The sequence below is a fragment of the Pan paniscus genome, chromosome 3, assembly GCF_029289425.2.
Source record: "Pan paniscus chromosome 3, NHGRI_mPanPan1-v2.0_pri, whole genome shotgun sequence".
NCBI lineage: Eukaryota > Metazoa > Chordata > Mammalia > Primates > Hominidae > Pan > Pan paniscus.
Window position 1 is genome coordinate 125,436,869 of NC_073252.2, and position 16,028 is coordinate 125,452,896.

Below are 16,028 nucleotides of genomic sequence, written 5' to 3' on the forward strand. Positions count from 1 at the left end.
TGAAGTATAATGAAGTAAACTGAACATATGTAAAATGTACAATTTGAGTAGTTTCCACATAGGTGTATACCCTGAAACTATCGACGCAGTGAATACATTCATCACCCCAAAAGTTTCCTTGAGAACACATTTAAATCTGACTTACATTTTGGTTACTTGTTTATATATTTGTGTCCCATACTGATTGTCATCTCAGCTGGGACTACATCTTCCTTTCTTTAGCAAATCATCTTCATAAATAGGCAGTCACAAAATATTTGTTAAATTAACCAACTGAGATGAAGCTTTCTTTTATTTTGTTTTTGAGACAGGGCCTCGCTTTGTCACCCATGCTGGAGTGCATGGTGCAATCATGGCTAACCGCAGCCTTGACCTCCCAGCCTCAAGTGATCTTCCCATCTCACTCCCCACTCCAAGTAGCTAGGGACTACAGGACCACTCCACTACACCCAGCTAATTTTTTTTTTTTTTTTAAGAGATGCGGTCTTACTTTGTTCCCCAGGCTGGTCTCAAACTCCTGGGCTCAAGTGATCTTCCCACTTTAGCTTCCCTTAAGTGCTGGGATTATAGGTATGATCCACTGCACCCAGTTTTGAAGCTTTCTTTTGGAAAAAAAAATTATATTTAGTCACTTAATGTTAGCAAGAGAATTTCAACTTTTTTTTTTTTCTATAATAGGTCTACTTTTGTTTGGCCTAGAGTTTTCTTTTTTCTTTTTTTGAGATAGAGTCTCACTGTGTCACCTAGGCTGGAGTGCAGTGGCACAATCTTGGCTCACTGCAACCTCCGCCTCCTGGGTTCAAGCACTTCTCATACCTCAGCCTCCCTAGTAGCCGGGATCACAGGCATGCACCACCCCACCAGGCTATCTTTTGTAATTTTAGTAGAGACAGAGTTTTGCCAAGTTGGCCAGGCTGTTCTCGAACTCCTGACCTCAAGAGATCCATCTGCCTTGGTCTCCCAAAGTGCTGGGATCATAGGTGTGAGCCACCACACCCAGCCTGGCCTAGAGTTTTCTGTTTTTTGTTTTTTGTTTTTAATATGTTGGAGTATATTTTTGCTGTCATATAATTCCTTGCGTTTTTTATGTGACAGGAATATGAAAAGAAATCACTTATTAAGTATGTAGTTCTTAAATCATACCATATGCAATCTTTTATGAATTATACTTATAATTTTATGACATTTAAAGGTATTCTAACCTTATTTTGAATTTATTGTTTCTTAGCTCATCCCTCCTTTTAAATGGAAAACAAATTCATGTGGCTTATTGGAAAGAATCTGACAAGTTGTTGCTAATTGGCCTGCCTGCTGAAGAGTAAGTTGAGGTTTTTGCTTACCTTAAAATCATTTCAAAATAATGTTAACTTTTGTTTTGTTAAAATTATTACATTTTTGTCAAAAGACAAACTCCTTGAACAGTTTTACAGTTTAAAGATCTATTGTACTAGTAAAATAGTTACCTGTGTTCGTTTGGTATGAATAATGCAGAAAGGTACCATGAAGCCTCAGCTGGGCCAGTTAGTAAGGGTGGGGCTGTCAATACTCTTGCTTCTTTTGTGGTCAGTAGAGAGGTGGCTGAGAGATGAGCTCTGCCTCTGCTTAAATTTTTGACAACATTGTGATTTGGATTTTGCACATTTACAGTTTTTTACTGTTGGAGGTTTTGCAGAATTAAGGGTCAGCAGAAGGGTATTTTGCCCTGATGTTGAGCATCTTTGACAAAATAAGGTATATGTAACTCTAAAGTGACTTCTCTAATGGTACATCTTATATTATCATGGTCTCCCTCTTAACTTTTTTGTGAGTATTTTGAAGTATACATTATTTTAATAGTTGGAGGTAAAAGCAGGATTGACATTATAATAAACTGACCTTGTGCTCCAGGGACTGCATTAGGTACTTTATATTTATTAAACTCATTTAATCTTCAAAATCACTTCCAGACGTACTTAGTGATTATTGGCTCCATTTTCCATGTGAGGAAAGTAAAATCAAAAGAGGGTTCAGTAACTTGCCAAAGCTCGCATAATCAGCAAGAGGCAGGATTGGGAATTGAATGTGGGTCCGTCTGAATTCTTTCTACAACATTGATTCCCTAACGTCATAGGACATTGAAAACTAAGGGAGAAATAGACTACAAGTATAGAGAATGGCCCTAAAGAGATAGACTTAACTACTATTATAATAGTGTTGTGTTCCTGTTCAATGGTTTTTAAAACTTGTAATTTAGACTTTTGCCTACTTTAAAAAGTATTCAGACAACTTTTATTAAGTAATTAAACACACTTTAGTTTTCTCCTTTGGTCTGTAGAATCATAGCGTATGGTCTACAAAATAGGAATCAAATATCAAAATAAATACTATAATATGTGATGGATACAACTTCAGAGAATACCAGTTGAGATAAATTTTCTCTTGATGTTGCTTCAAGCTTCCCAAGAAAGAAAAAGATGTACCAGAAAGATGCATTATCTAGCCAATCTGAACATGAATATGACTATTTTTTATTATTAATGAATTTGTTAACCAGATTTCCTTCATTATATAGCAGTGTATTCATTTTTTATTGCTGTGTAACAAATCATTCCCAAAAACATAGGGGTAATTTAAACTTAAATAGTAAACATTTATTAACACAAAGGTGTTTTCGTGGTTCAGGAATCCAGGAGTAACCTAGCAGGTAGTTCTGCCTCAAGGTCTTTTCTTGAGGTTACAGTCCAGTGTTGGCCAGGGATAGACTTATCTGAAGGCTTTAACTGGAGCTGGAGAATCTGCTTCCAAAGTGGCTTACACACATGGCCATTGTCAGGAGGCCTAGTTTCTTGCCACATGGACCTCTCCATGTAGCTGCTTGGGTATCCTCATAACATGTCAACTGGCTTCCTCCAAAGTGGCGAGCCAAAAGACAGAAAGAGGGGGATGCTACAAGACCTTTTATGGCTTAGTCTTAAAAGTGATACACTGCCATTTCCACAATATTTCTAATTTCCACCATTCTGTTTGTTAGAATTGAGTTACTAAGCTCAGCCCACACTCATGGGGGGAGGAATTAAGCCTCACTTCTTGAGGGGAAGAGTATCAAAGAATTTGTGGACCTATTTTACCATCACAAACAGGAATTCCAAAGGTGGCTACAGTGAAAAATATCAAAATGATTATGTTTTGAAGGTAACTTTAATTTTGGACAGAAAGAAATATAATCCACCATAAATGTGGGGTTCAAATCTTTTTACATGGGGGGGATAATGGCGCTGTGACATATACTAGATGAGGGCACTCTTTAACCAGCCACACAAGAGAAAAATATGTGTTTTTCTGTCTAAAATACGATACTGAAACCTTCTCAGAGACTGTCCTTTGGGTTTGGATTATGAAGAACGAAGGAGTTGTTTAGAAAGTATGGCTCTACAGCCAGGCAGTGGCTCACACCTATAATCCTAGCACTTTGGGAGGCCAAGGCTGGCGGACTGCTTGAGCTCAGGAGTTCAAGACCAGCCTAGGTAACATGGTGAAACCCCGTCTCTTCAGAAAATACAAAAATTAGCCAGGCACGGTGGCATGCACCTGTAGTTCCAGCTACTTGGGAGGCTGAGGTGGGAGGATTGCTTGGGCCTTGGAGGCAGAGGTTGCAGTTAGCTGTGATGCTGCCACTGTACTCCAGCCTGGGTGACAGAGCAAGACAATGTCTCAAAAAAAAAAAAAAAAAGAGAGAGGCAGGAGCCAAGATGGCCGAATAGGAACAGCTCCAGTCTACAGCTCCCAGCGTGAGCGATGCAGAAGATGGGTGATTTCTGCATTTCCATCTGAGGTACCGGGTTCATCTCACTAGGGAGTGCCAGACAGTGGGCGCAGGTCAGTGGGTGCAGCGCACCATGCGCAAGCCGAAGCAGGGAGAGGCATTGCCTCACTCGGGAAGCGCAAGGGGTCAGGGAGTTCCCTTTCCTAGTCAAAGAAAGGGGTGACAGACGGCACCTGGAAAATCGGGTCACTCCCACCCCAATACTGTGCTTTTCCAACAGGCTTAAAAAAAGGCACACCAGGAGATTATATCCCGCACCTGGCTCAGAGGGTCCTACGCCCACGGAATCTCGCTGATTGCTAGCACAGCAGTCTGAGATCAAACTGCAAGATGGCAGCGAGGTTGGGGGAGGGGAGCCCACCATTGCCCAGGCTTGCTTAGGTAAACAAAGCAGCCGGGAAGCTCGAACTGGGTGGAGCCCACCACAGCTCAAGGAGGCCTGCCTGCCTCTGTGGGCTCCACCTCTGGGGGCAGGGCACAGACGAAAAAAAAGACAGCAGTAACCTCTGCAGACTTAATGTCCCCATCTGACAGCTTTGAAGAGAGTAGTGGTTCTCCCAGCACGCAGCTGGAGATCTGAGAATGGGCAGACTGCCTCCTCAAGTGGGTCCCTGACCCCTGACCCCCGAGGAGCCTAACTGGGAGGCAACCCCCAGTAGGGGCAGACTGACACCTCACACAGCAGGGTACTTCTCTGAGACAAAATTCCAGAGGAACGATCAGACAGCAGCATTCGCGGTTCACGAAAATCTGCTGTTCTGCAGCCACCGCTGCTGGTACCCAGGCAAATAGGGTCTGGAGTGGACCTCTAGCAAACTCCAACAGACCTGCAGCTGAGGGTCCTGTCTGTTAGAAGGAAAACTAACAAACAGAAAGGACATCCACACCAAAAACCCATCTGTACATCACCATCATCAAAGACCAAAAGTAGATAAAACCACAAAGATGGGGAAAAAACAGAACAGAAAAACTGGAAACTCTAAAAAGCAGAGCGCCTCTCCTCCTCCAAAGGAACGCAGCTCCTCACCAGCAACGGAACACAGCTGGACGGAGAATGACTTTGACGAAATGAGAGAAGAAGGCTTCAGACGATCAAACTACTCCGAGCTACAGGAGGAAATTCAAACCAAAGGCAAAGAAGTTGAAAACTTTGAAAAAAATTTAGATGAATGTATAACTAGAATAACCAATACAGAGAAGTGCTTAAAGGAGCTGCTGGAGCTGAAAGCCAAGGCTCGAGAACTATGTGAAGAATGCAGAAGCCTCAGGAGCCGATGCGATCAACTGGAAGAAAGGGTATCAGTGATGGAAGAGGAAATGAATGAAATGAAGCGAGAAGGGAAGTTTAGAGGAAAAAGAATAAAAAGAAACGAACAAAGCCTCCAAGAAATATGGGACTATGTGAAAAGACCAAATCTACGTCTGATTGGTGTACCCGAAAGTGACAGGGAGAATGGAACCAAGTTGGAAAACACTCTGCAGGATATTATCCAGGAGAACTTCCCCAATCTAGCAAGACAGGCCAACATTCAGATTCAGGAAATACAGAGAACGCCACAAAGATACTCCTCGAGAAGAGCAACTCCAAGACACATAATTGTCAGATTCACCAAAGTTGAAATGAAGGAAAAAATGTTAAGGGCAGCCAGAGAGAAAGGTCGGGTTACCCACAAAGGGAAGCCCATCAGACTATCAGCGGATCTCTTGGCAGAAACTCTACAAGCCAGAAGAGACTGGGGGCCAATATTCAACATTCTTAAAGAAAAGAATTTTTTTTCAACCCAGAATTTCATATCCAGCCAAACTAAGCTTCATAAGTGAAGGAGAAATAAAATACTTCACAGACAAGCAAATGCTGAGAGATTTTGTCACCACCAGGCCTGCCCTAAAAGAGCTCCTGAAGGAAGCACTAAACATGGAAAGGAACAACCGGTACCAGCCGCTGCAAAATCATGCCAAATTGTAAAGACCATCGAGGCTAGGAAGAAACTGCATCAACTAACGAGCAAAATAACCAGCTAACATCATAATGACAGGATCAAATTCACACATAGCAATATTAACTTTAAATGTAAATAGACTAAATGCTCCAGTTAAAAGACACAGACTGGCAAATTGGATAAAGAGTTAAGACTCATCAGTGTGCTGTATTCAGGAAACCCATCTCATGTGCAGAGACACACATAGGCTCAAAATAAAAGGATGGAGGAAGATCTACCAAGCAAATGGAAAACAAAAAAAGGCAGGGGTTGCAATCCTAGTCTCTGATAAAACAGACTTTAAACCAACAGAGATCAAAAGAGACAAAGAAGGCCATTACATAATGGTAAAGGGATCAATTCAACAAGAAGAACTAACTATCCTAAATATATATGCACCCAATACAGGAGAACCCAGATTCATAAAGCAAGTCCTGAGTGACCTACAAAGAGACTTAGACTCCCACACATTAATAATGGGAGACTTTAACACCCCACTGTCAACATTAGACAGATCAAGGAGACAGAAAGTCAACAAGGATACCCAGGAATTGAACTCAGCTCTGCACCAAGCAGACCTAATAGACATCTACAGAACTCTCCACCCCAAATCAACAGAATATACATTTTTTTCAGCACCACACCACACCTATTCCAAAATTGACCACATAGTTGGAAGTAAAGCTCTCCTCAGCAAAGGTAAAAGAACAGAAATTATAACAAACTGTCTCTCAGACCACAGTGCAATCAAAATACAACTCAGGATTAAGAAACTCACTCAAAACTGCTCAACAACATGGAAACTGAACAACCTGCTCCTGAATGACTGCTGGGTACATAACGAAATGAAGGCAGAAATAAAGATGTTCTTTGAAACCAACGAGAACAAAGACACAACATACCAGAATCTCTGGGACACATTCAAAGCAGTGCATAGAGGGAAATTTATGGCACTAAATGCCCACAAGAGAAAGCAGGAAAGATCCAAAATTGACACCCTAACATCACAATTAAAAGAACTAGAAAAGCAAGAGCAAACACATTCAAAAGCTAGCAGAAGGCAAGAAATAACTAAAATCAGAGCAGAACTGAAGGAAATAGAGACACAAAAAACCCTTCAAAAAATTAATGAATCCAGGAGCTGGTTTTTTGAAAGGATCAACAAAATTGATAGACCGCTAGCAAGACTAATAAAGAAAAAAAGAGAGAAGAATCAAATACACGCAATAAAAAATGATAAAGGGGATATCACCACCGATCCCACAGAAATACAAACTACCATCAGAGAATACTACAAACACCTCTACGCAAATGAACTAGAAAATCTAGAAGAAATGGATAAATTCCTCGACATATACACTCTCCCAAGACTAAACCAGGAAGAAGTTGAATCTCTGAATAGACCAATAACAGGATCTGAAATTGTGGCAATAATCAATAGTTTACCAACCAAAAAGAGTCCAGGACCAGATGGATTCACAGCCGAATTCTATCAGAGGTACAAGGAAGAACTGGTACCATTCCTTCTGAAACTATTCCAATCAATAGAAAAAGAGGGAATCCTCCCTCACTCATTTTATGAGGCCAGCATCATTCTGATACCAAAGCCGGGCAGAGACACAACCAAAAAAGAGAATTTTAGACCAATATCCTTGATGAACATTGATGCAAAAATCCTCAATAAAATACTGGCAAACCGAATCCAGCAGCACATCAAAAAGCTTATCCACCATGATCAAGTGGGCTTCATCCCTGGGATGCAAGGCTGGTTCAATATATGCAAATCAATAAATGTAATCCAGCATATAAACAGAGCCAAAGACAAAAACCACATGATTATCTCAATAGATGCAGAAAAAGCCTTTGACAAAATTCAACAACCCTTCATGCTAAAAACTCTCAATAAATTAGGTATTGATGGGACGTATTTCAAAATAATAAGAGCTATCTATGACAAACCCACAGCCAATATCATACTGAATGGGCAAAAACTGGAAGCATTCCCTTTGGAAACTGGCACAAGACAGGGATGCCCTCTCTCACCACTCCTATTCAACATAGTGTTGGAAGTTCTGGCCAGGGCAATCAGGCAGGAGAAGGAAATAAAGGGTATTCAATTAGGAAAAGAGGAAGTCAAATTGTCCCTGTTTGCAGATGACATGATTGTATATCTAGAACACCCCATTGTCTCAGCCCAAAATCTCCTTAAGCTGATAAGCAACTTCAGCAAAGTCTCAGGATACAAAATCAATGTACAAAAATCACAAGCATTCTTATACACCAATAACAGACCAACAGAGAGCCAAATCATGAGTGAACTCCCATTCACAATTGCTTCAAAGAGAATAAAATACCTAGGAATCCAACTTACAAGGTACGTGAAGGACCTCTTCAAGGAGAACTACAAACCACTGCTCAATGAAATAAAAGAGGATACAAACAAATGGAAGAACATTCCATGCTCATGGGTAGGAAAAATCAATATCATGAAAACGGCCATACTATAAATTACCTTGGGCACAAGGTAATTTATAGATTCAATGCCATCCCCATCAGGCTACCAATGCCTTTCTTCACACAATTGGAAAAAACTACTTTAAAGTTCATATGGAACCAAAAAAGAGCCCGCATCGCCAAGGCAATCCTAAGCCAAAGGAACAAAGCTGGAGGCATCACCCTACCTGACTTCAAACTATACTACAAGGGTACAGTAACCAAAACAGCATGGTACTGGTACCAAAACAGAGATATAAATCAATGGAACAGAACAGAGCCCTCAGAAATAACGCCTCATATCTACAACTATCTGATCTTTGACAAACCTGAGAAAAACAAGCAATGGGGAAAGGATTCCCTATTTAATAAATGGTGCTGGGAAAACTGGCTAGCCATATGTAGAAAGCTGAAACTGGATCGCTTCCTTACACCTTATACAAAAATTAATTCAAGATGGATTAAAGACTTAAACGGTAGACCTAAAACCATAAAAACCCTAGAAGAAAACCTAGGCATTACCATTCAGGACATAGGCATGGGCAAGGACTTCATATCTAAAACACCAAAAGCAGTGGCAACAAAAGCCAAAATTGACAAATGGGATCTGATTAAACTAAAGAGCTTCTGCACAGCAAAAGAAACTACCATCAGAGTGAACAGGCAACCTACAAAATGGGAGAAAATTTTTGCAACCTACTCATCTGACAAAGGGCTAATATCCAGAATCTACAAAGAACTCAAACAAATCTACAAGAAAAAAACAAACAACCCCATCAAAAAGTCGGCGAAGGACATGAACAGACACTTCTCAAAAGAAGACATTTATGCAGCCAAAAAACACATGAAAAAATGCTCACCATCACTGGCCATCAGAGAAATGCAAATCAAAACCACAATGAGATACCGTCTCACGCCAGTTAGAATGGCAATCATTAAAAAGTCAGGAAACAACAGGTGCTGGAGAGGATGTGAAGAAATAGAAACACTTTGACACTGTTGGTGGGACTGTAAACTAGTTCAACCCTTGTGGAAGTCAGTGTGGTGATTCCTCAGGGATCTAGGACTAGAAATACGATTTGACCCAGCCATCCCATTACTGGGTATATACCCAAAGGACTATAAATCATGCTGCTATAAAGACACATGCACACGTATGTTTATTGTGGCACTATTCACAATAGCAAAGACTTGGAACCAACCCAAATGTCCAACAATGATAGACTGGATTAAGAAAATGTGGCATATATACACCATGGAATACTATGCAGCCATAAGAAAGGATGAGTTCATGTCCTTTGTAGGGACATGGATGAAATTGGAAATCATCATTCTCGGTAAACTGTCGCAAGAACAAAAAACCAAACACCGCATATTCTCACTCATAGGTGGGAATTGAACAATGAGAACACATGGACACAGGAAGGGGAACATCACACTCTGGGGACTTTTGTGGGGTGGGGGGAGGGGGGAGGGATAGCTTTAGGAGGTATACCTAATGCTAAATGACAAGTTAATGGGTGCAGCACACCAGCATGGCACATGTATACATATGTAACTAACCTGCACATTGTGCACATGTACCCTAAAACTTAAAGTATAATAATAATAAAATAAAAAATAAAAGTAAATAAAAGAAAAGAAATAAATTATGGGTTTACAAGGATTGGAGAACATCCAGAATGAGATGATTTAGGATGTAGCAGCAGAGTAGAACATGTCTCTTTAAGACTTTTGTAGCAGCCCAAAAGGCAAAAGAGAAGAAAGAGAATACAGTGGTGAGATAAAGGTAGCATAGGCAGTTAGAGAGAGGAAAGGCAGACCTGGATAAGGAACTGAGCAAAGGCTGTTCAACCACACTCTGATGACACCAGCCAAATCAGCTAGGCAGAGACAGTTTCCAGGTGAGTTTGTATCCTGAAGCCAACAAAGGACTGTCACTGCTGAGCTCCGGACCAAGGTTGTGCCACATGAGGGATGCTCTAGCCAATTTCTCAATCTTTATTAATCAGGGTGGGGGAAGGGAGGCCATCTTCCCTAAATATTTATGTCATTCCTCTCCTAAAGAACTTGGCTTGATAAGTTAGAATTAATTTGAAGATCCCCTTTATTCTCTTTCCTGAGCTTCCAGTGAAAAGTAAGCTTGAGCCATCTCTTTACCCTTCTCTTAAATGCTCACACCAACCTTTTGTTCCAGATTATTTTCCCTCTTCTATCTCATTTCACATAACTAAAAGATAGGTAGTATTATTCTCATTTATTCAAACTTGGAAATAGAGTATGGAGAGATCATGCATAAGCACCTCTTCAGTGTCAACTTACACATCTTCGTATCACCAACATTTTGCACGTGCTTTGTAATTGAACTCACAGCCCTGGGATTTTCTCCTCATCCATCTCAGTGCCATAGACTGCGTGTTTCCTTCCTCGCCTCTATGCCTTTTATAAGCAGGGTGAGAAAAGTGCTGTCCCACAGAATTTAGGGTGGGGCACATGATCGAGGGACATGTGTTTTCAGATGGGAAGATCACATTCCCGTGATGGCTGCAGTGAATAGCGGAAACCTAACCAGGAGGACAGTGTGGGGTAGTGGGAGAATAACTTTGGGTCTAAGAAGATAAGTGCTCACCGGCAGGCTCTACTCCCTTTCTACCCTTGCAGAAATTACATAATTTCTTGGACTTCTGTTTACTCATTTGTATAATGGGAATAATAAGAGCTACCTTATAAAATTCTTACAAGGCTTCAATGAGAAAATATAAGTCCATTTCTTTATTTCCTTTCTCCTACTTTCTTCCCATTCTCCATTTCAATTAAGAGTGTGTTTTTGTCACAGGATTTGGAGGCCCAGTTGATATGTGGGTAATACTAAAAAGTGTCAAGAATTTAGCATTTCTTTTTATGGGCCCAGGTCTTGTAAAAACTAGTTTATTTGCATTGATTTCATTTAATCCTCAGAATCAATCTGAGAAGGGCTTGGTGACTCTTGGCCTCATTTTACAGATGAAGAAACTGAACTTGAGAGACAGTTACATGATTTACAAATAAATGGTGTTTTAAAATCCCGTTAGATTCATGCTGGAACTAAATCTAGAATAAAGTGATCAATGGTCATCGAAAGCGACCATTTTATACAGCTTTACTCAGAGTTGACACACATACTTTTCACATTCCGTATGTGTAAAATTCAAGGATGATCTACTTCTTTTAGATAAATGTCATTTGATTATGTTGTAAATTAATACGTGTAATTTTGCTTTTTTAGAGTTCCTCTTCCTCGTCTAAGGAACATGATAGAAAATGTCATCCAAACCTTAAAATTTATGTATGGTTCTTTAGATAGGTAAGTACTTCTTCAAATTGAATCTCAAGTTTTAATTATGTGATTCTAAGTCATCTTTTGCATTTAAGACCATTTCTTGCTTGACAGGTTAGTTATTTGTCTCTTTTCTCCTCCTCCCCTCTTTCCTCCTCCTCTTCCTTCCTCTTCCTCCTCCTCCTCCTTCCTTCTCCTCCTGTTCCTTCCCCCTTTCTCTTTCCTTATTCCTCCACCTCCTTCTTTTTCTCCTTCCTCTTCTTATTTTCTCATCTTTTATTACTGGCTTTTATGTTGCAACAGTAGACAGTTTTTCATTTGATTCATTTCCTTTTTTTTTTTTTTTTCCTTTTTGGTCTCATATATGACTTTAGTGAAATTTCTTAGTGAATTAGTGATATAACCACAACTGTGTTCTGATTTGATATATTTCTGTAGGGGCAAATGTAAGAGTATTTCTTCATAACAGATACAGAAAAGAGAAAGACTTAAAATACATTTTTGTGTTTTTCTTTGCTTATAAGACCATCAAATTCACTATCCTGAAATATGCTTCTTTCTCAAAAAAATTTCTTTAGTAAAAAATTTATGCACTATTATTTAAAAAGACATACAGTAGAGACGGTATTGACTGGTTTTGTTCGTGTCCTTCCATATATTTTCTATACAATAAAAATATACATATTCCCTTTTTAATAAAAGTATGCTATTATGCATATTTTTCTGCTTCTTGCTTTTTTAACCTTCTTGATTGGAAGGCAGAAATTTGAGGTAACATTTAACATTTGAGCACATGAAATTGGGTATGGGAAATCAATTTTTCTCTTAGTGACTTTTGTTCTTGTATTTCTGAGGGCTAAAATGGTATCTTTATGTTTAAAGCCTTAGGAGTATATCAGTACAAAAATCCAAAGGCAGTGTATACATTTTTCCAAACCATAGTGATATCAGCTCTCTGTTTATCTATAGTGGATCTTTGTTCTCATTGTTCTCACAGTATCATGAAGGAATTTTCTGTGATTGTGTCATCTGGGAAAATTATCTAGTTTGCAGTGTTCTCTAGAGGAACTGCTGAGGAGGCACATCCCTGTCAAACCTGATTGCTTACCAACATTTTCCAGATAAGTGAGCTACAAAGAGCTGGGCATCCATAAATAGTGCTTTTACCTTTTACTAATAAGGAAATTTTTAACCAATGAAGAGTAAGAATGTGGTTATGAACTGCCTCTTTAAGTTTACTCAACAGAAGAAAACTTTGCCATATTTTGCCCTAATTGAAGCTTTCTGTTTTCATACAACCAGAGATTATCAAAGATTAAATTTTTGCAATGATTTTCATACATGAAAATAGTCCATTGGAGTTGTCCTACAAATTCCATTAGACTGGGAACAGAGGGACTTAATTTCTCTTTCATCTTGAAATTTATCTTCCATTGATAGTGGAAGTATCTTTTTGATGGCAGCAAATTTAACTCTTTTCTACTTCAAGTGAGAATTTAAAGAGCAAACTACGATAATAAATGTGAAGATCCATTGAGTTCTTAAAACCAAGAAGCACAGTGAATCCAGGATGTTATTAATAGACATTTTGTAATAATTTTTCATAACAACTTTTTTTCTGATTATGAAAGATATTAAGGGCCAATTGTGAAAAATTACAAAAAGACCAAAAAGTGTAGAGACTTGATTATCTTCTTAAAGTTGTGAGCTGGTTAATTCTCTATGAGCCACAGAAAACTGACTATATACTAACAGTTTAACGTTGTGACCAAATTAAAGCTATAACAATTTCCTTCACCATTCCCAACTAATTCATCAGCAAGTCCTGATCAGTCTGTCTTCAAAATCTCCAATCTGTCCATTTCTCTTTATCTTTACTATTGCCCTGTCCAGCCACTGCTATCTCTCACACACTACAGTAGCCTCCTAACTGGTCTCCTTCCCTTCATTCTTGCCACTTGAACTAATTTTCATATAGCAGCGTGATCTTTCTACAATATTATCTGGCTCCTACCTACCCCTCTGACTTCAGATATCAAACCACACGTGCCTCCTTTGCACTGTATTGCAAACACCCTGGCAAAGCTTTTCCCCAGCCCAGGGCTTTTGTACTTTTTCTTCTTGCCGGATCTTTCTGACATTGGAATATCAGCTCAAATGCCCTTTCTCAGAGATTCTTCTCCAACCATTCAACCTAAAATAGCCAATCTGTCACACCACCCATTCACATTGTGCTATTTTCTGCATAGTCCTTTATATGAATTTGTGTTTTTTACTTTTTGTTCATTTGCTGTCTTTCTCCATTAGAACATAAGCTTCATGGGAGCTCATTGTCTTTTGTCTTGATATTTTTACTGCCATACCTCCAGCAATGAGAATAGTGCCTGGAATGTAGTAGTCACTCAAATATTTGTTGGATGAATCAGCAAATAATTATTTTGATATGCCGATAGCATATGTACCTGCTATTTTGTCATTCAGTGAGCTGTTCCAATAAATGCTTGCAGCCAATGCTGTGTTACTTTTATATGGCTAAAACCAAGTATTTCGGTTTTTTCTGTCATTTTGTTTTTTGAGTTCTTTAATGTTATACCTTCAGTAGTAAAGAGGGGAGGAAATAACTTATGCTTATTATGTACTTACTGTTTACCAGTAAATAATAAGCATAATAAGAACTTATGCTTGTTATGTTCTAGGCATTCTGCATGTGAGCTAGTTTGTATTAACCCTGTTTTTACAGAGTTGGAAACCAAAGTTAGAGAAAGGTTAGGTGATTTGCCTGTGATAGCTACCTAGAAAGAGCTGTGATAAGCCAGATCTGTTCTATTACAAAGTTCAAAATCTCTTTATCATTCCACGTTGCCTGAAAGATTTCAGGAGTTGTAAATGGTTAAAAGACAGTCAGAGGTAAAAACAACCTACATTTTTTACAAAAAGGGTACTTCAGCCCTTTCTGTTATAAATATGTCACTTGTGTTAGCCCTGTGGTTCTTCCATAGAGCCATCTACTTGATACACTTGAGAGTAGGTTTTAGGGTAAAAAGTTTGGACAGGGTGAATTTCTTTACACAATCCATCAGTAACATTCTAGCAGCAATTCTATTGAAGGAAGAGAGGAGTGAGGAAGATAGCCTATGTAGTTGGGAAAGATCCAGTTCCCTTAGGAGCACACAAAAAATGACCACCATTTCCATATGTCGTTCTAACTTACAGCTCTTATTTCTCCAGTGCCTTTTGCCAGATTGAGAATGTTCCTCGTTTGGATCATTTTTTTAACTTGTTCTTTCAAAGAGCACTTCAGCCTGCGAAACTGCATTCCAGCGCCAGTCCCAGTGCTCAGCAGTACGATGCTTCCTGTGCAGTACTTTTAGACAACCTCCCTGGAGTCCGGTGGCTCACACTTCCACTGGAAATCAAGGTAATCTTAGGTATTATAAAGCAGAACCAGAACTAGGTGCCTTATTATAATCTTGTATCTTCTCTTTTTTTCGTAGACTTTTTGTTATTTTTGGAATTATGGTTAAAAATTAAAGAGGCAATTGGTTGACAAAGTAGGAGGTCCAGTGCAATAAACCCAGAAAGAGAAATTATTCTTTATAAGTAGAAATTAGCTCTCTGCTCTTACTTTTAAATTTAAGCTTTATCCAAGCTAGGACTGCTTTTCAGAAATCGTAATTAAATGGTGTGTCTTACTTTGGAATTTTGTGACTTTGATTTTATAATGTAAGGTTATCAAGTTAGAATTATGTTTCTGTACAAAAAAAAAAAAAAGTGGATGACATGGTTGACTAACAGTATTCTCAGTTAAAATACAAAGTCCACTAGTCTACCAAAATCTTTTTTTACATGAACATATGTGATTAGCTTTTGGCTTGTCCCATGGATCGCATACGAATAGTAAAACTGTATGACGGTTAAGAATTATCAATATGATTTTAGTTATATCTGTAAACCTAGAATAACTTTATTATTGAATGATTGACAAGATTATTTCAGACATTTTCATCAGTGTAGATCACCATATAATCTATTTAGTTACAGCATGTGTATTAGTATTAAATGAGGCATTATGCCATAGCCACTTCTCTGCTCATGAAGAAACCTAGGCTATGTTACAGTAGAAACCTAATTCAAGTTCCTACTCTTCATAAGACTCTACAATGTATGATCAAATAAATGCCTTTTTGACAGCTTAATAGTTATTTAAATTGATGTATCAATCACTTTGCTCAGTTTCCTCTTCTGTAAAATGGAGGAAATAATAGTCCCTACTTCATGGAAGATTTATGAGTTATTACATATGAAGTATTTAGAATTGTGCCTGGCACATTGTAGTTGTAGTTATGGGAGCATTATTATACAATTACTATTTGAAAGGAGATGAGGTGTTAGAGCATGTTCAAAAGATGCTTTGCCTTCTGGTATTTTTTTTGTCCTT

At 38.8% G+C, this 16,028-nt stretch overlaps 1 protein-coding gene across 8 annotated transcripts in view; it reads left to right on the forward strand.

Annotated features, from left to right (window-relative positions):
• Nucleotides 1-16,028, forward strand: part of INTU (inturned planar cell polarity protein) — a 97,709-nt gene that overhangs the window by 44,169 nt on the left and 37,512 nt on the right. For 5 of the 8 annotated variants that reach the window (XM_034959116.3, XM_003823099.5, XM_034959115.3 and 2 more), the window contains 3 exons: nt 1,229-1,318; nt 11,540-11,617; nt 14,819-15,008. In XM_034959116.3, coding sequence (XP_034815007.2) covers nt 1,229-1,318; nt 11,540-11,617; nt 14,819-15,008 — 358 coding nt within the window. The remainder of the gene's footprint in view (nt 1-1,228; nt 1,319-11,539; nt 11,618-14,818; nt 15,009-16,028) is intronic. The other 3 variants (XM_034959117.3, XM_055111813.2, XM_063603896.1) reach the window with 1 other exon arrangement.